At 38.0% G+C, this 24,833-nt stretch overlaps 1 protein-coding gene across 3 annotated transcripts in view; it reads right to left on the minus strand.

The window, feature by feature from the left end:
* The window catches only part of LOC106082465 (supervillin), a 927,162-nt gene extending 911,848 nt beyond the window's left edge, over positions 1 to 15,314 (minus strand). The window contains exon 1 of one of the 3 annotated variants that reach the window (XM_059360289.1): positions 14,247 to 15,314. In XM_059360289.1, coding sequence (XP_059216272.1) covers positions 14,247 to 14,249 — 3 coding nt within the window. In that variant the 5' untranslated portion in view covers positions 14,250 to 15,314. Of the gene's footprint in view, positions 1 to 5,748; positions 5,941 to 14,241 lie in introns of those variants that run through there. The other 2 variants (XM_059360288.1, XM_059360287.1) reach the window with 2 other exon arrangements.
* Positions 15,315 to 24,833: the final 9,519 nt, after the last annotated feature.

The following is a 24,833-nucleotide window of genomic DNA, read 5'->3' on the forward strand; positions in this document are numbered from 1 at the left end:
TGACATTCAATTAAAAGTGATGGATTAGCTTCATAAAGTGTAAAGGGAAAAAAGAGTCATTATGACTACACACTTAACAATATCCCATACAATTATGACAACTTGAGTTGAGTCTCAGAAATCTCGACTTACAAACTCAACTCAACAATTACTTCTTTGTCACCCAAAAACAAATGGCTTCTTCACCAACACTTTCCACTGTAAAAATGAAAGACATTATCTGCCTTCATCATCATGATAATAAGCAAACATACACTAGGAGAAGGAGATGGACTAAACAGCGGAACCTACGAAATAGCATATTAAAAGAGAAATTTACTTAAAAAGAATATAAATGACTAAACACCATAAGAGTGGCAATGCCCCGCTTGAAAAAGCAGAGCTAATAAAATGCGGTGTGAAATATTTTCTGCGAATACGAAACTTTTTGGCAAAATGTCCAAGCTATAGTGACTAAATTGTGAATAAAAGCCACTATAAATTTTAATTTTCATAAACATATTCTAGCTCGAAATCGTATTCAAGGCTTTCTATTCAGAGAATAGCATAGCGAAGAACTTATAAAAGTTAGGCTAGTGGGAACTGTTTTCTAAAACACTTTGTCTGCCATGGTGGATCGCGATTTCTGATACGCCATGTTCAGTCAAAAAGTTTTTAAAAACAGCTCACAATTGCCAAATTTTCCTTCTTTGCAGTGCTATTCTTTGAATAGAAAGCATTGAAAATAACCTCGAGCTTAAATGAATGTTCGAAATATCAAGAAAAGATTTTAAAAATCAAAATATAAGAGCGCAAATAGACATCAAATATATTCTACAACTTGTATACCTATTCCTATTTCTAAGAATAGCATAGCAAAAAAAAAACTCTTAATAATTAGCCAAATAGGTTCTATTCAGCCGGGCAGTATCTCGTATAACCACCATGAATCAAAATTTTCAAGTTCACGGAATGGTTTAATTAATATTAAATTTAATTTGATTAATTAAAAGCAAAGAAGTTATACAAAAAATTTAAATTTAAAAAAAATTAACTTAAATGTACTGTACGTAAAAAATGTCTGCCCAATTAGCCAAAAACTGACTCTCCTTGGGGACTAAGAGGACTAATAAGGAGACAGGTTTACATGAAAGCTATATCACCTTGTACACCGCTTTGGAGCTAACTACTAACATGATGGAAGTCAAATTTGAACCCTACGTACAAAATTTCAGCCAAATCGGATAACAATTGCGGCATTCAGGGGCTCAAGATCTCAAATCGAGATATAGGTTTATATCGGAGCCATGTCAAAATCTGAACCGATATTGCGCTTTTACAATCCACAACGACCTACATCCATAAGAAGCTTTTGTGCAAAATTTCAAGCGGATATCTTTATTCGTTGAACCCCTATCGTGATTTCGACAACCGGACGGACGGGCCCATGTCCGACTTAGAATGTCAAGAAGACCAGTTTTATATATACACCTGCAAGAGAGCCATTGGCAAAAGTTGGGGGTTTAGACCGCGCTTCATGTGCTGGGTATATACTGCAGTTGTCAGATCTATAATGCTATATGGTGTTGTGGTCTGGTGGACCGCTCTTCAAAAGTCCACCTTCGGTTCAATAGTCAACCGGATCCAAAGGATGGCTTGTTTGTGCATCACAGCCGCACTGGGCACGACACCATCTGATGCACTGAATTTAATGTACATCTAATGCTTCTGGAACGTTTGGCTAGACAAATTGCTGTGATCACTGCCGTGAGGCTAAGGGAGCTTTCCCTTTGGTCATGTGGCGGCTACGAACACTGTGAATTCCTTGATGCAATATCCGATGTTCCAGGCAATGTTGAATAAATCCTGCCTGACCGCTTTTAATAGAAGTTACATAGACTTCTATACCAACGATTCCAAACTAGACGACCAGATGGGCTTTGGGTGTACTCTAAAGATCTAGAACTGGTCATGTCAAGAAGGTTACCCCACCACTGCAGTGTGTATCAAGCGGAGATCCTTGCAATTAAGGAAGTGGTGGAATGGCTAAGATATAATGTCATTACGACAACTGGCATAAATATTTACTCAGACAGCCAGGCATTTGAGGGTATACCTCTAGCGACATGTAAGCTAAGTTTTCAGGCCCGAAGGACAACGAACGATAGATGATCACAAAGAGAGGGCTGCGAGCATTCCAAAATTATGTGGGCTTATCAAGTCTTGACGAGGTCTACCGCTTTGCTGTCACTGGCAAGAACAGGCGTCCAGTCATTGTGTCCGTCAGGACAGGTCACTGTCTAATCGGAAAACATGCTGACAGACTGAAGGTTGCCAGTAACATCGAAGAAGAAGAGACTATAGAACACCTTCTGTGTGTGTGTCCCGCACTGGCAGTCAGAAGGTGTTCCACTTCAGATTCTCATTTCTTAGCGGATGTGAACATTCACAAGTTGTTGGGCGATCTGTATGGTTCAACGGTGGAACTAGAAGAAAGATTCTTCGTAAGATATATGGACCAGTTTGCGATAATGTAGAATATAAGCGTCATATGAACCACGAGCTGTATGACGACGATAGCAAAGTTACACGTATCAAAATACAACGGCTGCATTGGCTAGGTCATGTTGTCCGAATGGATGAACAAGCTCCAGCAAAGTCTTTTGAAGGCAAACACGGTGGTACACGCAAACCGGAATGACTCAAAACCCGATGAAAGGTCAAGTGGTGGGACACACCCCGAAAGTAGGTGTCAGAGTTTATAAAATGAGCGCAGAAGATCGAGGCGCTTGGAATACTATTCTACGTTCGTTTAATTAAAGTAAAGTAAATAATTAAAACCGGAGGCCACCGTAGCGCAAAGGTTAGCATGTTCGCCTATGACGCTGAACGGCTGGGTTCGAATCCTGACAGGCACATCAGAAAATTTTTTAGCGGTAGTCATCTTCTCCTAATGCTGGTGACATTTGTGGGGTACCCTGCCATGTAAAAACTACTTCCCAAAGAGGTGGTGCTCTGCGGCACGCCGTTCGGACTCGGCTATAAAAAGGAGGCCCCTTATCATTGAGCCTTTTACATGGCTGAATTAGCCTTTTACATGTCTGAATTAGTCAGGGGAAAATCAAAAATGTAAATTTGTCCATGAAGATTCCACTAAGGAACAGGCGCAAACTTCTCACATATCGTAGCTGTCGGATTCAAATTTATGCTCAATGAAAATCACCGACGAAATTTTTTTCGGACGTTCTCGCTAGGATTTGAACCCAGGCATATGTCAGATTTGTACTATAAAAATTTACTCGAGCAGAGTATTGGATTGGATCACCCCAAAAGTTTAATGACAGATTCGGGAATATGGTTTTCAGTTGAGTTCCATATTATCCTAAAGTTTACGGGAATGGTTCGGCTGGTTCTCTCCTATATATGTATGACACAGAGATGGCCTGTCGGAAACTTTGACGTATATGACATACATTTCTGACGCCAAAAAACACTAGTTTTTGGCAGAGTTAACAAGTAAAAAGGCGTTAAGTTCGGCCGGGCCGAACTTTGGATACCCACCACCTCGGGTATATATGTAAAACATCTTTCGTCAAAATCCGGTGAAAAATGCATACCTTATGCCCCATAGCAGCTATATCGAAATATGTTCCGATTTGGACCAAATGCTTATAAGTACAAGTCATTTTTCAATTGCGTATAACAAAATATTGGTCTTTTAAGTAGCTATATCTAAAATTAAACCGATTTGAACCATGTACTAAACGGATGTCGAAATGATTAGCGTAAGTCACTGTGTAAAATTTAAGTGAAATCAGATTATAAATGCGACTTTATGGGACCAAGACTATAAATCGGGATATCGGTCTATATGGCAGATCTGGACGGATCTGGATAAAATTTAAAAAGGATATCGAAGGGCCTAACACAACTCACCGTCCCAAATTTCAGCGACATCGGACAATAAATGCATCTTTTATCGCCTCAAAACCTAAAACCTAGGTATCGGTCTATATGACAGCTATATCCAAATCTGGACCGATCTGTTCGATATTGCAGAAGTATGTCAAGGGGCTTAACTTAACTCACTGTTCCAAATTTCGGCGACACTAGACAATAAATGAGCATTTTATGGGCCCAAAACCATAAATCAAGAAATCGGTCTATATGGCAGCTATATCTAAATCTGAACCGATCTGGACCAAACTGAAGAAATATGCCAAAGGGCCTAACACAACTAACTGTCCCAAATTTCAGCAAAATCGGATAACGAATGTGGCTTTTATGGGCCTTACACCATAAATCGGAGGATCGATCTATATGGCAGCTATACTCAAATCTGGACCGATTTGAGCCAAATTAACGAAGGATGTCGATGGGCCTTACACAATTCACTGTCCCGAATTTCATCAAAATCGGATAATAAATGTGGCTTTTGTGGGCCTAAGACCCTTAACCGGAGGATCGGTCTATATGGCAGCTATACTCAAATCTGAACCGATCTGGGCCAATTTAACGAAGGAAGTCGAAGGGCCTAAGACAACTCACTGTCCCAAATCTCAGCGAAATCGGATAATAAATGTGGCTTTCATGGGCCTAAGACCCTAAATCTGAGGATCGGTCTATGTGGCAGCTATATCCAAATCTGGACCGATCTGAGCCAAATTGACGAAGGATGTCGAAGGGCCTAACACAACTCACTACCCCAAATTTCAACAAAATCGGATAATAAATGTGGTTTTATGGGCCTAAGACCCTAAATCGGCGGATCGGTCTATATGGGGGCTATATCAAGATATAGTCCGATATAGCCCATCTTCGAACTTAACCTGCTTATGGACAAAAAAAGAATCTGTGCAAAATTTTAGCTCAATATCTCTATTTTTAAAGACTGTACCGTGATTTCAACAGACAGACGGACGGAAATGTTTATATCGTCTTAGTTTTTTACGCTGATCAAGAATATATACACTTTATAGGGTCGGAAATGGATATTTCGATGTGTTGCAAACGGAATGACAAAATGAATATACCCCCATCCTTCGGTGGTGGGTATAAAAAGTAAAAAGAAACCCATGCAACCATTTTTAAACATTTCTGAATTTATGATTATGGCCGCCCTTATGCATAGGTTGGATGGTGCGTGTCCGAGTTGGAATCCTGGCGAGAACATCAAACACAATTTCAGCTGTGGCTGTTGTAGCAGTGTGTTGTACACTGAGGCAGCAGCCCTTGCCGATGAAGCACTTTATCGGGTCAATCTGGTACGTACAACCGCGTCCATGGGATTGATGGGATTTCAGCTGTTGTTCCCCCCGCACTAATGCTGGTCACATGTTTGAATGTCTTAGATATCTGCGCAATCTAGCTACAATAGAAGTACACAGATTTGATGTTTAGAATTCTATTTTGACTCACTCAAACATCTGTTTTTCCTTAATCAAATTAAATGATTTTGACATTCAAGCCAACAAAAATGGCTCAACTTCGACGATACAAAGTTATAAAGGTGAGCAGTTTCAAATTGCATTTTACCACGTTTTAGGTTATATTATTAACATTTTTCCCCTGGTGTATCCACACATAACGACTAGACATATTAACCCTCTAACACACAAATGCAAACTGCTGTTGTGCTCTTATGACAGTAACGAATATTTAATTTCAACAAAACATAACACAAAACAAAAAAACTTTAAACAAAAGAGAAAAGGCAAATAAATTCAAAAGAAAATTTGGGGAAAAAACGTAAACAAAAGTAATTCTCACCTGTATTAGATACATGATGGTAATAAAAAAAATATTTGCAACAATTAACAAATTTTCAGTTTGTTTTTTTTTTCTCCTCCGGACACTGGCGGTGGTGTTAAATAAACAAAATAACACTTTAACAAAAACCAAACGAAATTAAAACATTTAAACAATGGCGATGATGATGGTGATGACGTAGATGGACACAGCGGTTTCGGGAGCTGGGTGCTGTGTAGGTGCTTGTTGCTGGCTGTTGCTCTTACTGTTGGAGGTGCTCAGGTTGATGGAGTTTTAATGTGGCAGTAGGTGTTGCAGTTACTTTGGGTGATGTCTTGGGGTGTTGGCGTTGTGTTTTTGTTGTTGCTGTTGTTTGTTGAAAAGTGTGTTAATTATAAGGCAATTAAATGAGATAACAATCCCGTACTCCAAAGAAATGTGGCTGCCACAGCGAAGTAAACACTGTTTCGATATTTGTTTTGTTTTGTCCCCAAACAATTTTGTTTGTTGAGGAAAATGAGTATGATTGCCACCGTATGTTGCCTCTACGTTGTTTGTTTACACTAAACAATGTTAAGTTTTTGGTTTGGTTGCTGATTGGCTACTGGTGTTTTTGTTTCTGTTTGTTTTTAGCGTTGCTTTTTATGCTACAAAATGTTTTTTTAATATTCTGTTTAATTAAATGCTTTGACCCAGTCTCATATGCTTACATTTTTTTCAGGCTTATAGTTAAGCTCTGTTTGCAGGTGAAAACTTTTCTTTAATTTTTAATACTTTAGTTGCACTTGTGTTTCTTCTTTAGTTGTTGTGTTAAGAACAGGTGTGATATGCTCCAATTGTGTTTTAGAATCAGCTTTTTGTGATTCTTTTAAGAGTTGTTAATAAATTCAGCTTCTTTTCTAGAATATTTTTTTTTCTTTAGTTGTTTGTTTTATGGTTGGTAGAAGTTCATTATTTTGTGAGTCGTCTTCGATTGCACTGTACAACAAAATGGAGTTAAAGAATATTCGATACAAGCTAACTTCATTGTTTGCAACTCTTTATAATCCCTACATTGAAAAAGTAGTCAAAGTTCTATTTTCACAGATGACTTTTTCCCCATAATCTTGGCACATCAAGTTTAGCAAACCAAAATGATAATTTTAGGCTTACCGGACTATAGCGACATACCAAAGCCTTACTATTAACTTCGCTACCGAGGCGCTTTCCGATATACATACAGTGGCACAGAAAAGTCTACATACCGCACTCAAAAAACGCGTTTTACAAAACTAAATTTTTAAACAAAAAAGTTTTTACCATGGTCGCCCGTGTTAAAAATAGTCAACATTTATTCGATTCGGTTTATCCTCATTACGTAACTGTCAGTTTACGAAGCTGCCATTTACGAAAAGGTATGTAGACTTATCTCTGCCACTGTATGTAAGACTATACAACAATTACTTTAGCAGTTACTTAAATTTTTGTAATGTAGGGGTTATAAAATTTATAAGAGGATTCTATATAACTATGAGATTATGTTTTATATCATAACCACCATCATTTTATAATAGGAGATCAATAAAAATAGATCAATTGAAAAAAATAGATCCAGCAAAACAATTTTGAATATGCAAATATCTTGATTCGTACTCAGTACTAAAATTAAGAACAGATAACTATAACTATAATATGATGGAAAGGGCAAAAACTCCAAAAAGTTGGCCAATGAGTAGTGAACTATGCAGTGCCAATGTGAACATATACAAAAAAAAAAAACTGGCCAGTGAGTAGAAAACTATGCAGCGTCAGTATGGGATCGAAAGCTCAATGACACGAAGTGACAGAATAAGAGACTTGCCAGAATGCTGCTATTCGAGCTGTATCCTTAGTTCTCATGTGGACCACCTCCATCAGGAGATAAAGATCCTTCCTGCTCTAAGCAGTGAGCTGCACTTCTTTGCAGTAACCATCCAAATCGTAATCTTGTGGATAGGCAACCAGCGCCCAGTGACGTTAGGTTGTAACTTCATAGTGTAAAGCGAGAGGTTGAGCGGAAAATCAAGCGGTAGATAAGATGGTTCTAAATAATAAAGTGAATTTGAAAGTAATGCCTTCCTTGAGAAAGATCTGTCAAACCAGAGCTTCCTCAAACCAGAGTAGTTCTGCTTCAACTACGTTCCGGCAGATGCAGCCAAGATGCAACCAACTTGCTATATGTTTGTTCCGCTTGTAACTAAGGACCACATGTCACCTGTTGATCAGCCGCCAAGACAACCCTAATCGACCATTTACCAGTACCCAGCAATGAATAAAGACACAACATATGACTAAATGTCAGTTAAAAGGTCGATACAGCATTTTGAAATGGTATTGAAGGTAAATCTTTCTCTATGCACCTGCAAGAGATAGATCTGGCAAAATATCGATGGCACTATCGATATTTAATTTTTTGTCTGAATATCAACTGATATATTTCCAATCGATACAATCGGCAAATTTAAATTTTTTGCAAAATTAGATACAGAATATTTATATTCCTTTAAAAAAAATTTCTTGCGCCCATAGAGGGTGCAATTTTCATCCGGTTAGCTAAAGTTTTTTACAATGACTTCTCTCATGACTTCCGACTGACTTTATTACGTTTAGTTTTATTCGGATTGTGCATTGATATTGCTTCTTTATAAATCGATCTCCTCATTGCTTCTTCTCACTTTCGTTTGATATATAGGCGAATGGAAATTAACGACAGTATTGATATTTATTAATAACTAGTAAGGAAAGGCAAAAGTCGGGCGAAGCGGACCACATATAATACCCTCCACCTACCCTACAATTATAAATTCGGGTAATAGATACATGTATATGAGAGCTATGTCTAAGTTGTAGTTACGACGGCCATTTAAGCGCAAATCGGGCGATACCTATACACGGGAGCTATATCTAAATCTGAAGCGATTCTGATAAAAAGATGTTAAGATCAGTAACAAAACAATCCGTCCCAATTTTTGGGCAGATCGATTAAAAATTGTAGTTATTACGGCCATTAAATTGCAAATACATGGTATATATGGGAACTATATCTAAATCTGAACCTATTTTGATGAAATCTTGCAGATATGTTAAGATCGGTATCAAAACAATCCATGCCAAATTTTGTTCAGATTGGTTGAAAATTGCAATCACTACAGCCATTAAAGTGCAAATCGGTCGATACTTGTATATGGAAGCTATTTCTAAATCTGAACCGATTTTTACCAAAAAATCGATTTTAGCCAAAAAAGTGAAATGGGCAAAATTTCGTGACAATTGGACAACAAATACGACCTGTACTTTTATTATATGAATACATGGACTCACAGACGGATATGGCTAAATCGAATCAGAAAGTGATTCTTAGTCGATCGGTATACTTATCAATGGGTCTAACTCTTCTCCTTCTTAGCGTTACTAATAAATGCACAAACTTATAATACAAAGGGTATTATAAGTGGTGGTGTAGGATGGTGGTGGGTGGTGTGGTGGTGTAGGATGGTGGTGGGTTGTGTAGTGGTGTAGGATGGTGGTGGGTTGTGTGGTGGTGTAGGATATAAAAATATCGAAATTATTGAATGTTGCGATTATCGATAGTTTGTCAGCTCTAACAAAAGAGCCATTGGGAAAAGTTGGGGCTTAAGCCGCGTGTCATACACTGGCTGTGTGCTGCATTTTTCAGACCTATAATGCTACATGGTATTGTGTTCTGGTTGATAGCGTTTCAAAAGTCCACTTACTGCTCATTACTCAGCCTGATCCAAGGGATGGCTTGTTTGTACATCACAGCCACTCAGAGAACGACACCATATGATGCACTGAACTAAATGCTCAACTTAACGACATGACACAACTCACTGTGCCAAATTTCAGTCAAACTGGTAATTAAATGTGCCTTTTAAGGGTCCAAGAACCTAAATCGGGAAATTGTTATGTATGACAGCTATATCCATATAAAGGCCGATTTGAACCATAATTAACACTGATGTCGACAAGCCTATCCCAATTCGATAAGGCACGTTTCAGCGGAATAGAGTAATAGACCTTAAATCAGCAGATCGGTCTGTACATAGGCTATATCAATATATCCGATATAGCTCATCTTCAAACTTAACCTGTCTTAAACAAAAAAAAAAAGAAAATATGTGCAAAGTTTTAGCTCAATATCTCTATTTTTAAGACTCTAGAGTAGAGGTGTGCACGTGCGTTACGAGTTGTCGTGTCACGCGGGAGTCAAGTGGTTCGTGAGTGAGACACTCACGCGACGCTCACGACTAAAGTTAAAAAAGTAACAAAGCACAAAATTGTTCGCATGCTCTCAAATCATACGGTATTTTAATGTACGAATCTGTTTACAGATGCATACAAATGAAAATATCAAATAACTGGTTATGCAGGGCTGATACATTTTATGCATTAATTTTCGTACGTTCAAATGCAGTATGGCTTGAGACGCATGAAAGAAAAATATATTCGCTTCATAAAAAATATTTGTTTAACTGAGTGTTTGGTAAGTCATAAGTGTTTCGTGAGTTTCTCGTGAGTCGTGGTTGTCTCGTGAATCGTGATTTTCTCGTGAGTGTCTTGTGAGTCGTGCGTAAGAAAAATTTTCGTTTCGTGAGCGTGCGTGAACGTGAATCGACATAAAAAAATCGTGGGCGAGGGTGCGTGAGTAAATTGTTTCCTCGTGAGCGTGAGTGGGAAATCACTCACGCGGACATCTCTACTCCAGAGTGATTTCAACAAATGGATGAACGAACATGGCTAGATCGTCTTAGAATTTTTCGATGATCAAAGAATATAAACTTCGTGGGGTAGGAAATGTGTTGCTGAAACGTTTACCCTCCATTATTTTTATACCCTCCACCATAGGATGAGGGTATACTAATTTCGTCATTCCGATTGTAATACATCAATATATGCAACTAACACCCCATAAAGTAGATCTAGCCATGTCCGTCCGCCTGTCTGTCGAAAGCACGTTATCTTTCGAAGGAGTAAAGCTAGGTGCTTGACATTTTACACGAATCCTTCTTTTTTATGTAGGTCGGTAGGTAGGGTAGGATGGGATTGTAAATGGACCAAATCGGTTCACGTTTTGGTATAGCTGCCATATAAACCGATTTCGGATCTTGACTTCTTGAGCTTCTTATCCAATTTGGCTGAAATAGGTAGTTTTGGTATGACTTCTAACAACTGTGCCAACCATGTTCTAAATCGGTTGATAATCTGATATAACTGCCATATAAGCCGTTCTCCCAATTTGAAACTCTGAGCCACTGAAGGGCATAATTTATACTCGATTTGTCTGAAATTTTGGAGGTGGTATTTTTCTATGACTTCTAACAGCTATGACTATAACGGTCTATATTGGTCAATAATTTGATGTTGCTCACATATAGGTTGAAAAAGTCATTCAATGAACTTTACAAATGCGATCCATGTTGGAGAGTATATAAGATTCGACCCTGAGAATTGAAACCAATTTTTTATAAATGTTTCGTATTATACTCTCAAATTCCTTTCGCTTGAGTCTCATATTGTCGCAATCGGCCCACATGTCCGTTTGGGGGTGGATTTGTGGTGGACGACGACCCCCTTGAACTTGGCCACAAATTTTTATATCAGTCTCGTGTACTACTCAAAAATACCTTTCCTTTGAGTCTCGTATTGTCCTGATTGGCCTACCCGTCTATTTTGGGGTGGGGCGGCCCCCTTAAGACATGACACGAATTTTTACATAAGTTTCGTCTACTACTTCGAAATATCTTTCATTTGATACCCATATTGTCCCAATCGATAAATATGTCCGTTTGATTATTTGACCCCAAAGTTTTGTACTAATTTCATGTTTTTGGGTTACCATAAGCCTACAAAACAAGTTTCGCTTAAATCAGTGCTCCCATCTCCATGATCTGGCGTTTTTGAAAATTAGGTTCAGGAGGAGGGTACGCTCCATCTTCGGATATCAAAAAATTCGGTACCCTTTATCCATCAGGGGACCAAACTCTACCATCAATGAAAATTTCATGAAAATAGATTCTGCCGTTTTTGAGTCTATACATAACATACAAAAAAAGAAGCAAAGCGCAACACTTTCATCTTTATTTAAAAAAAAACCGTTCTTTTTTTTAACTTAAACCGGTTTTTTAAATATTTTCCTTTTACGAATAGTTCGAAACCCAGTTTTAAGAAAAATCTGGTTTATTGAAAACCCTACATAGCGGATATATGAACAGACGGACTTGGCTTAGCCGAATCAGGAAGAATTTCCGAGTCGAACCATATATTTTTTCACTGCCTTAGTAGTGATGTAGATTACAGTTTGTGGTTTTGTAATAAGTTCCATATAAATGTAAACTTAGTTTACCGATTTCATGCTAAGACCTAATATACTCAACTGGATTTCTAAGTGAGCACTACAACCAACTTTGGACGTCGTGTCGACACGGATTATCGTCACCCAATATCGATAATATTTCGTATTTTGCTTGTTTGGATCAAAAGGGGAAAAATTGAGGTTATGTGTGTCTCTTTTTACAAAAAAAAAAAAATCTTCTCCTTCATAGCTTGCGACGGTGTAGCCTATATACTTCAGTGGTTACTGTAAAAATATCTCTGTTCTGGGTCTGGGTATATCTTCCAGAAGCGAGCTTGCAAACTAGGAACAACAAGTTAGAGCATGCTAAGTTCGGCCGGCCCTCCACCATGGATCGCGTTTGTCGAGATCGATTAAGGCCATATTGAAAACGTATGTTGAAGGTCATGGGAGAAGCCTTTGTACAAAATGTCATCAAAATCGGTTAAGAATTGCGCTCTCTATAGGCTTAAGAAGTTAAGATCCCAGACCGGTTTTTATAGCAAGTGCAGATTTTCAGCCAAATCGGATAAGAATTGCGCTCTCTAGATGCTCAAGAAGTCAAGACGCAAGATCGGTTTATATGGCAGCTGTATCAAGTTATAAACCGATTTGAACCATACTTAACATAGCTGTTGAAAGTCATAATAGCCAACTTCATGCAAAATGTCAGCCAAATCGGATGAGAATTGCGACCCCTATTGGCTCAAGAAGTCAAGACCCAAGATCGGTTTACATGGCAGCTATATGAGGTTATAAACCGATTTGAACCATACTTAACATAGTTGTTGAATGTCATAATAGACAACTTCATGCAAAATGTCAGCCAAATCCGGTAAAATTGCGCCCCCTATTGGTACAAGAAGTCAAGACCCAAGATCGGTTTACATGGCAGCTATATCAGGTTATAAACCGAATTTAACCATACTCAGCACAGTTGTTGGAAGTGATACCGAAACACAATGCGGAGATCTTCAGCCAAATCGGATGAAAATTGCGCCCCCTATTGGCTCAAGAAGTCAAGAGCCAAGATCGTTTAATATGACAGCTACATCAAGTTATAAACCGATTAGAACACACTTAACACAGTTGTTGGGAGTCATAATAGACAACTTCATGCAAAATGTCAGCCAAATCGGATGAGAATTGGGCCCCCTATTGGCTCAAGAAGTCAAGACCCAAGATCGATTTACATGGCAGCTATATCAGGTTATAAACCTATTTGAACCATACTCACCATAGTTGTTGGAAGTGATACCAAAACACCACGTGAAAAATTTGGGCTGTATCACTCCAGTATTATTTGACTCAATCTAAACTTGGATAGGTCTTTCGCTCTGCTGCTGTGGCTTGTAACAGAAATCTCTTGCCGCATAAGGCAGACAATTTTCTAATGATCTCCATATTATAATTCATGAAAGGTGGATTGGTGGAGACTTAAAAAAGTCTTATTGGTTTTTTTGTGATGAAATGTAATCTTACATTGGCTTCCTAACTTTGGCGCATATAACTGATGTTGCTTATCATATTTTACGTATAGTATTACATACTTGGTTAAACATTTTATAAAATTCATAGCTTTTAAATTTACTTGCGCATAAACTTAACACAGTTTACAATTATTGGAAACTTTTTTAATACAACTTAAATTTTATTATATTTATTTTACTTTGTTACACTTTGTTTTACACATTATTTGAATAGTTGACACATTGGTGTAATGTGGATGTGGTAATTATTGCATTTTCTTTATAAGATTTTTACAATTCCAATTTTCATACAAGTGGAATTTTAAATAACCGGTGTCATGTTTTCTGTTCGAACTATTGCTTAGGTTTGTACTTAAATGTTCATTCTGTTATAACTTTAGCTATTTTTTAAAAAAAAATTTCACCAAGAACTTGAAATTGTTCGATGTATTGATAAAAATCTTTCAAAGAATTTGGGAATTAATTAGCATTTTGCTTTAATCACCTTACTTTTTTGTTCTTTTTCTTAGAACTTCATTTTGTTGACCTCGAAAATTGGTATTGCCTTTGTTGATCCCGTTAAACAATTAACTAAGATTTAACTATTTGTTGTTTAACTGTTGTTAGTTGTTGTTGCAGATTGTTTAAAATGAAATACTAATCCAATTCATTTACCATACCATTAGCTCAAATTAAGATTAATTTCTGCCAAACAAACAGGAACTCGTTTATTATTAAGGTTAACGAAGATATAATCAAATTTAGAATTAATTCGCACGTACTCGATTTATAAGCGGACTGATGGTTGTTTCCATAGATATTTTTTCTTAGCGAAAAGTTATTATGAAACTTTTGTTGGTCGATTGTGGGGTTTCCTTACTTTTTCAAATACTTAAAAAACTGATTTTGCAACTTTTTTCTCAGCTAATGAAAAAAGAGTTCAGTTTTCGGCGCTTTGGTCTAGGCGAATTTGGCTAATGGAAAATACTCAAATTAAATTCACACGCGTACAATTTTTTTGTTCAATTCTTCTTCTTGGGCAATATGCAATTTGGCGAAAAAATCAAAACAATTTTTTTTTTTTTGGTTGAATAGAACTGAACTGACAGGCAGTTTTTTTGTGCTGTTTTCGTAGATTCTGTTAGAATCTAGAGTATGGAAAATGTATTTTTAAATTTGTGTGTTTCTTAATGTTATTACTTTTTTATATTTTTCATTTTGATTGGAAACAGGCAAATTTGAATGGACTTTTCCTCTTAAAATAATACTTGTTGATGGATGGTTCACTTTTTTTCTCAAACTCTTGTATACACATTCTTAATGAACTTTTTTAAATTTTTTTTCTTCACTTTGTTATTTGAAAATGTTCATGGGAAACATTTTCTAAATTATTTTGAAATGTATTTTCCATAAAGCTTTCAAACGCCCTTACATGATGATGTTGAGGTTATTACTTTTTGTTGTTGCTAAAGGCGGGAACACTTTCTCCCAAGTTTTTCTATTTAATCGATTTTTTGTTATTAGTACTTTTTTGTAGAACGTCAATGACTTGGTGTTACTTTGCGTTTCGGTTTTTCTGGCTTGGTTATTTTTCTTATTTTTTACACTATGTTGTTATTATTTATATTTTTTTATTCAATTTCTTCTCTACGACGCATGTTATTGACATTTGTTATGGTGTTGGATTACGTTTTCTTGTTTACTTCACTTTACGCTTAACGCTTTTACGCGCGCAAAATACGTCCGAACTTTCTCACTTTTAAAAATTGAATGCAAGTTCCAATGGAACAAATGAATGAATTGTCCATCAGCCAATGCCGCGTTATTGTTTGCTCATAGCAAACATGTTGCACAACATGTTGGGTTTTTTGTTATACAACATTGCCTGGAATGTTGAGAGAGGTTTGATGGTATGAATGGTTTTTTTTATTTTTCTCAGCAAACTGGGTGGGAGTGTGTGTGTGTGTATTGACGAATGTGTTGGAATCAACGAAAGTGTTATACGAAACAGTTCGAAGGCAGCTAAACATATTGAATGGGTATTTTTATACCCTCACCATAGGATGGGGGAAAATGTTCGTCATTTCGTTTGTAACACCTTAGCTACTTACTAACCCAACCTCCAGAAACTCAAGAAGACAAATCGTTTATATGGCAGCTATATTAAAACATGGACCGATTTAGGCAATTAACAATCCCAAGAATTAAATTTTAAGTGCCTAGCTTTACTCCTTCGAAAGTTAACGTGTTTTCGACAGTCAGACTGACGTCTGACTTGTTGTTGTAGCACTTTGTTGTGTTCTATCTTTTGCTGAGTTGAGAGTCCAAATCCAGGAACTCTGCGACTAAGATGCGGTTCGTCCAGAGGGATCTGGGTCTGAGTCGAGAAGGGCAGTTAAACAGGTGACATGTGTCGTGTAGTCCCTCGCCAAAGACATACATCTTGTACGTCAGCATCAATCCTTGTTGTTGTTGTAGCAGTGTGTTGTACACTGAGGCGGCAAGCCTTGCCGATGGTGAACTCCATCGGGTCAATCTGATACGTAAAACCGGCTGCCATGGGATTGGATCAATTCTTGCTCTGCAGGAGTTGAGGCGGCTGTATTTGTCGGGTCGTAATTGAGCCAGAACTACACTGGTTTGCCGGGGAGAGGTCAATTTCTTCAGGCGGAATGGAAGGCGGTCGTTCTCTAAGGACTTCATTCAACCGGTAGCTTCCGTTTCTGCATGAATGTTGTCTAGACCTGCTTGATTTGCCGCTTGATCTAGAGGTTCTCTCTTGTAGAGCTGAACATCAAACTCTAGATCATGTAGATCTACATTAAGGCTTCTGGGCGGTGGATACCTGTCCACAAGATGATGATTTGGATGGTCTCTTCGACATCAGCCCAAAAGGTATTGACTAGAACGCATGTGGTTAAGTCTACGCACTGGTACGATCTTTGTCTCCTAATGGAGGTGGTCCACATGAGAACTGAGGAGACAGCCCGTCGCAGTTCGAACGCCGGCATTCTCACAAATCTGAATATTATTCAACTGCGGTTCACAGAGCTAACGAGATCACACTGGTGCTGCATAACTTACCACATACCGGCAAATTGCTTTAAAAGTGATCAACAAAGTTTCTTTGTCAGCACCCCAAGTGCTGCCGGCAAGCGACTTGAGGACTTTGTTTCTACGTTTGACTTTATCGCAAATTGCTGTGGCATGTGGGGTGTGGAATGGAGGATAGGTAGTGGTTAAACAGTGACGGAGATATCACCACGCCTTAGGGTACTCCGTTTTTCACTCTACGGTGCTTCGACTTCTTATGCCCAAATTCCATAAATGATAATTATCCACAGATAATTCACGACCCAGCGTTTCAGGGCTGTTTGCAGGGACGTGTTGGCGATGTCCTCAAATAGTTTGGCATGGGTAACCGTGCCGAATGCCTTCGATAGGTCCAGTGCCACGAGGACCGTCCTATCAAGATGCTTGAGAGGAAAAAACGAATTTGATATCCAATTGAAGAGTAATGTGTTTGGGGAGCCGTCCCAACCCAAAATACCTCCCTATTACATAAAAGCTATTTAGGGTGGAAATTGATCGATTTTCGGGATATTGATACTCATTTTCGGGACAAAGACCCTGGGGTCCACCCTACCCTCAAACAGAACTTATTTACCGATCATGACATTATGGGGCTCACATTAAATGTATTTGAAAGTAGAGCACGAATATCCCCTAAATCGGAAATATTTATCATTACGGTAATATTGGACTCATAAGAGAGACATTCGGAAGAAGAGTAAACATTTGCCCAGGAACCGAAGAGTGGCAAATTTCTCACACATCAATAAGTGCTTTCCGACCTAAGTTTAAACTCAATGATAAGGGACCGGTTTTATAGCAGTGTCCGAACGGCGTGTCGCAGTGTGACTCCTCTTTGGAGAGAATTTTCAGCGACGAAGCTCATTTTGGGCTCAATGGGTACGTAAATAACCAGATTTGTCGATTTTGGGGTGAAGATCAACAAGAAGCATTGTAAGAGCTACCAATGCATCCAGAAAAAGTTACATTTGGGTGCGGTTTATGGGCTGGTGCATCATTGGACCGTACTTCTTTGAAGATGATACGAATCGTAACGTAACTGTGAATGTTGAGCGCTACCGTGAGATGATATCCAACTTTGTTTTGCCTAAACTGAAAGAACTTGACTTGCATGGCATGTGGTTTCAACAAGACGGTGCCACATGCCACACAGCACACGTAACAATGGCTGTATTGAGAGGCGAGTTCGGTCAAAATTTTATTTCGCGTTTGGGACCGGTCAATAGGCCGCCTAGATCGTACGATTTAACGCCTTTAGGCTTTTTTTGTGGGACCATGCTAAAGCTCATGTCTATACAGAAAAGCCCGCTTAAATTGACGCATTGGAAGAGAACATTGAAAAATTTATTCGTGAGATACCGGTCGAAATGTTGGAAAGAGTATTAAAAAATTGGACTAAGCGGTGGACCATTTGAGGTGCAGTCACGGTCATCGTTTGCATGAAATTATCTTCAAACATTAAATTATATGGACCGTACTATCGATTCAAAAAAGATTTCATGCATTTTTCTGAATTTTATGTGTTTTTTTTAACTTTCCTATAGCTCACAAAAATCACCCTTTATTTTCTAAAAAAAAAATCCAAAAATAACATAAAATCTGAAGACCGGTTTATTTTTCTCCTCTTTGGAATGAAACAGCCATTTTTATTTAGAAGAATGTTGACATTTTTTTACTGTTGGACTTATGAGAGGAGAGAAAATCTGAAGGACGGAACACGGAACTGACGATAAAAATTTACAAATTCGTAAACTCCCAATATGATCGTGTTTACTTAACCGAAAGCAAGTTCGACAATTTGAACCTCCGAAGGGCCACACGATGTAATTTTCCATCTCAAGTAATCGTATAAGCAGCTGTCACCGCCGATGGCCGTACTACAATCGTTTCTATCGAGTATGGCGTCGAAAAAAATGCGACTTATTATCGGGAAAACATTCTAGAAGTTGCTTCGGAGCATGCCAACTTTTCGGCCGTATGCCAGGACATTCTCAAAAGACTCGGGACCGTCACATAAAGCACATTTAAACCAAGAATGGCTAAAAAAATCATGTTTAATCCACACAGTAGTTAGCAAGTTCGCCAGGTGACAGTCCGATGGACTTTTCTATAAAATATGCCATTATACGGGAAAAGGCCAAAATAACGACAGACTACATTCGTGTAGCACGACTCAGAGAAAGAGTCAATGCAAAAGGTGGTCTTATCGAGCAAAACTGAATGGATTCTAAAATTTAGATTGATTCCACACATTTTTGTCATTTTATTTAATTAAATAATATCTTCGCAAGAAAAATGGAGTCGTTTGAATTGGTAACACTTTGTATTAGCTACCCTATAGATGTGTTTTAAATTCAACCTTGTGTTTACTGTAGTGAGAAATTGGTGAAGTGCAATATATACACTTTTTATACCCTATACCACTACTGTGGTACAGGGTATTATAACTTAGTGAATTTGTTTGTAACACCCAGAAGGAAAAGAGATAGACCCATTGATAAGTATACCAATCGATTAAGAATCACTTTCTGACTCAATTTAGCCATGTTCGTCTGTCCATGCTAATTTGTGTACAAACTACAGGTCGCAATTTTTATCCGATCGTCTTTAAATTTAGCTCATACATTTTTCTTGGCGTATTGAAATTGGAAAAAATTGTTTCAGATTTGTATATAGCTCCCATATATATGTTCGTCCGATTTGCAGTAATAATGCAATAAAATTGTTTTTGTTAACCGATTGTTTCGAAATTCGGCACGAAAGATTTTCTCTTGACTTGACATTCGACATTACCAGTGAATTTCATAGAAATCGGTTCAGATTTAGATATAGCTGCCATATCTATATATCGCCCGATTTTCACTCCTAGAACCACTGCAAGCGCATTTAAAGACCAATCTTGCCACAAATTTGCACAACGCTTCCCTAGAAGACTTCTATCTGTAAAGTTTGGTCGAAATCGGTTTAGATTTTGCCATAGCTGACATATATGTATACCGACCGATTTGCACTTCTACAGCCACTGCAAGCGCATTTATTGACTAATCTTGCCAAAATTGTTCACAACGCCTTCCACGATGCCTACCACAATAGCTAAGAGGTTCGGCCAAAATCGGTTCAGATTTAGATGTAGCTCCCATACATATGTTCGTCAGATTTTGGGTAATTTGCTATAATGTTGTTACTGTTAGAACATATTTGCTTTGATCAGAATTTGATACGGGTTGTTTAATAGCCCATCTGAAAACATCCGCCGAGGTCCATCTAATTTGTTTTAGAATCAGACATTGCTCCCACTTTGTACTTATAGGATAGGTGTAGGGTATTATAAAGTCGGCACCGCCCTACTTTTGCCTTTCCTTGCAGGTTTGTTATAAAAACGTTTCGAATTCTCAAAACGAAAAGCTAACAACCCCAATTCGTTATAATAATGGCCTTAACCCAGGTGGTCATCGAATTTATTGGGGCAAATATAAATCAAAAATATTCCCAGTGGCGAACGAAGAGAATGCTGAAAATTACAGTGTTTTATAATTATTCAGCAAAATAGGATTTCAAAAAAATATAGGTTTTCAAAATCTCAAAAATAACATAATCAGAAAATATTAACTGTTGTCCTAGCAATCAGATTAATATATTTCCAGCCAAAATAAATTAACTAGAAATATGCCCATTACTTGATGTCACAAAGATAACAACAAAGTTAAACGGCACGTGCATATCCAGCCCACTCCAATCAAACATAAACACAACCTATAAGCCATTGTACCATAGCAATCAAACATGTTTGCTACCAGCCCAGCAGCAGGCAACTTGTTTCAGCAACATTTTGCAACGACAATTTAAACATTTATTTAACAATGCAAAGCAACACAAACAATTCAACATCAGCCGTCATAACCTGAAATCTGAAAGCCAGTTTTACGCATAATTTTCTTTCGCAGAATGTCCGATGAAATAAAAGTGAATTTTGTTTCGCAAAAGCGGTTGAGAAAAGACAACACATAAATGCAATGCATTGCATTGTAATGTAGCTATGCAATTGACACATAACAGCTTTGCTTTCGTTAGTTTTGCGTTTTTTGTTTTACTTTTTCGCTCACAACGCCGTTTGTAAAATTGGTAACGGAAATGCAATGCAAACCGCTAGCTATCACAACAGGGTTGCACTCACACGAGCTGGCAAAGGCAAATATGGCATTGCTCAATGTGCTGTCAACCAAATAAAGGCGGCAAAATGAAGCGATTGTAAGAGCACTTAGTGTCGCCTAATGCGTGTAAATATATATTTATGACGATATGTGGTGCTTGCTCTATGGGATAATTACAATTTAATGTTAGTTTTTATTAACGGTCTACAGGCGAAAGTAACTCTAGAAATACTACCACTATCATCGATGAGCGCAGCTGCGTTGAGGTGGGTCCGCGATGGAATCACATTCGAAACGCATTGCAGTTTCATTTTCTTCCCGCCCAGCTAGTCTGTCACCATGTATCGTTGATATCCTGTTTTGCCATAAACAACCAAGTCCAAAAGTGTGGCGGGTACTGAGTTGGCAGAGTGATTTCATAACATGACACACATTGATAAAAGAAATATTGCCGTATGTAGCCGTATGTACATCAATATAAGACTAGGGGTTTCTCAAAAGATGTTTTCGTAACCGTAATTAATCGCTATTTGCTTTTTTGCATGTTTCCCTTTATCTCTAAACAGTTCACTTACATCCCATCTTTTTTTTTGTTTTGTTTAGGGAAATGGATGGGTGACTTGAAGAGTTCACTGCTTTATTCGGGCAAGTACGTGCGATAGAGCGGCAAAAAATATAAGGACCAGAATTAAGGAACATAAGATAGTAAAAACCGCGCTAATATCGTCTAAGCCGTATTTTGGGAATCCATCACCATGTAGTCCGCTTATAATTTACACATACGAAGACAGTTATTTTAAAGAATCTGATGGGCATTTAGTATAGGTATGTACCAAATTTCAACCAAATCAGGCAATAAAACGGAAGTTTCTAGGGAATATATTCTATGGGAACTGCACGGAGTAATATATATTACTAGCTGAATTGAGCCCGGTCCGCTGCGTCTTCTTTTACTTTAAATGGAGCAAATTTTGCTTTTGAATATTTATTTTTGGCAATTAAAGAGCCTTTTGCGAAATGCTACGAAAATATTGGGTTGCCTAAAAAGTAATTGCTGATTTTTCATATAGTCGGCGTTGACAAATTTTAAGCAAATTTTAAGCATTAATCGAATTGGATCGTCATGTAACTGAGCGTGAGATAAGAGAGAAGATAAATATACCAAAATCAACCGTTCATTATCACATAAAAAGTCTTGGACTGGTGAAAAAGCTTGATATTTGGGTACCACATGTATTGAAAGAAATTCATTTAACAAACCGAATCAACGCTTGTGATATGCACCTTAAACGCAATGAATTCGATCCGTTTTTAAAACGAATCATAATAGGAGATGAAAAATGGATTGTTTACAACAACGTTAGTCGAAAACGATCATGGTCCAAGCATGGTGAACCAGCTCAAACCACTTCAAAGGCTGATATCCACCAAAAGAAGGTTATGCTGTCTGTTTGGTGGGATTGGAAGGGTGTGGTATATTTTGAGCTGCTTCCAAGGAACCAAACGATTAATTCGGATGTTTACTGTCAACAATTGGACAAATTGAATACAGCCATCAAGGAGAAGCGACCAGAATTGGTCAATCGTAAAGGTGTCATATTCCACCAGCACAACGCTAGACCGCACACATCTTCGGTCACTCGCCAAAAACTGAGTGAGCTTGGCTGGGAACTTTTGATGCATCCACCATATAGCCCTGACCTTGCACCATCAGACTACCATTTATTTCGATCTTTGCAGAACTCCTTAAATGGTAAAACTTTCGGCAATGATGAGGCTATAAAATCGCACTTGGTTCAGTTTTTTGCAGATAAAGGCCAGAAGTTCTATGAGCGTGGAATATTAAATTTGCCAGGAAGATGGCAAAAGGTTATCGAACAAAATGGCAATTATATATTTGATTAAAGTTCATTCTAAGTTTTATTAAAAATGTATTTACTTTCTTTTAAAAAATCCGCAATTACTTTTTAGGCAACCCAATAGTATATCGCTTGACTAACAGTTTAAAAATATAAGTGCGTTTATCTGAATCCCATATGATCTTTATTGGTCTACGAATTTAAGTTTGGATGTAAGGTGGATTCCATTCTTAAAATACTTTATTTCAGCCTGATATTCTCATGATGTCTGATTTAGGGGTATTTTTGGGGGTGAGGACGTCGGTCCCTCAGACACTTGGCCCTGAAAAATGTCAGCATCGTGCAATTGTCTCAAATACCATTTATTTAAACCCCATATTGCCATTGGCTTAAGAGGAGTTTACACGATGAGGCGTCCCCCAAACACATGGCCCTAAAATTGTTTATCAAATTCCTTTTATAATCTCAATACCTTTCATTTAAGCCACATATTGCCATGGTCGAAAATTTTTTACCATTTGGGGGGTGTTTTGGTGAAGGGGTGATGCCCTAAATACATGGTCCTACATTTGTATATCAATTTCGTATTCTACTCCCAAATATCTTTGTTTGAGCCCCATGTTGCGTTGGTCAGTGAAAAATTGCTGTTACAAGAAGAGTTCGAACCTTACTTTGAAATATGGATCCAACTTTCAGACAGTTTCTAAAAGTTGGAATTTGAAAGTAAGGCTGCACTACAATGACAATATGGGACTCAAATTCAAGGTATTTGAGAATAGAGTAGGAATTGGATATCGAAATTGAGATTTCAAGGCCCTACAAACCTGCACGAAAGGACATGTTGCCCTTTTAAACATATCTGGGTCTAAATGGAAGCATTTTAGGAGTAGAATACGAACGTAACATTCAAACAGTTAACAAGCGGCTGAGAGTCCGCCTTATACCTAAGTTGACATGTAGGCCAATAATGGCAATATTATATTCAAATGAAGGGTATGGCAGTAGGGTAAAAATTTGTTCCGTCCACATATAAAAGCTCTAAACAGTAAGAATAGTAAGCACCTGAAATGGCTACATAAAGTCAAGTTTCTAGCGCACGCCCCTCCTTCAATTTCCACCTAACGGACATATAACCTGATACTGACAATATGGGGCATAAAGTAAAGAAGAGGGGAATGAATGCTACAAATAATAAATGAAAACAAGTAAAAGAGTGTTAAGTTCGGCCGGGCCGAATCTTATGTACCCTCCACCATAGATCGCATTTGTCGAGTTCTTTTTCCGATATCTCCTTTTAGGCAAACAAAGGATAAAAGAAAATAATTGATTTAATATTGGAGCTATATCAAGTCATAGTCCGAATCGGACCATAATTGAATTGAATGCTGGAGACAAAATTAGAAGTAAATGTGTAAAATTTCAGCCAATTCGAGTAAGAATTGTGCCCTCTAGGGGCTCAAGAAGTAAAGAGATCGGTTTATATGGGAGCTGTATAAGGCTATAGACCGATTCGAACCATATTTGACAAGTATGTTGAAGGTCATGGGAGAAGCCGTTGTACAAAATTTCAGCCAAATCGAATAATAATTACGCCCTCTCGAGGCTCAAAAAGTCAAGATTCCAGATCGGTTCATATGGCAGCTATATCAGGTTATGGGCCGATTTCGACCATACTCAGCAAAGTTGTTGGATATCATAATGAAACACCTAAAATTTCAGCCAAATCGGATAAGAATTGTGCCCCCTAGTGGCTCAAGAAGTCAAGATCCAAGATGGGTTTATATGGCAGCTATATCAAAACATGGACCGATATAGCCCATTTACAATCACAACCGACCTACGCTATTAAGAAGGCTTTACGCCTTCGAAAGTTAGCGTGGTTTCGACAGACAGACGTACGAACGGACAGACAGACGGACATGGCTAGATCGACTTAAAATGTCACGATGATCAAGAATTAAAATACTTTATTGGGTCTTAGACGAATATTTCGAGGAGTTACAAACAGAATAACGAAATTAGTATACCCCCATTCTATGGTGGAGGGTATAATAAACAAGTAAAAGCGTGCTAAGTTCGGCCGGGCCGAATCTTATATACCCTCCACCATGGAACGCATTTGTCGAGTTCTTTTCCCGGCATATCTTCTTAGGCAAAAAAAATT

The sequence above is a fragment of the Stomoxys calcitrans genome, chromosome 1, assembly GCF_963082655.1.
Source record: "Stomoxys calcitrans chromosome 1, idStoCalc2.1, whole genome shotgun sequence".
Lineage (NCBI taxonomy): Eukaryota > Metazoa > Arthropoda > Insecta > Diptera > Muscidae > Stomoxys > Stomoxys calcitrans.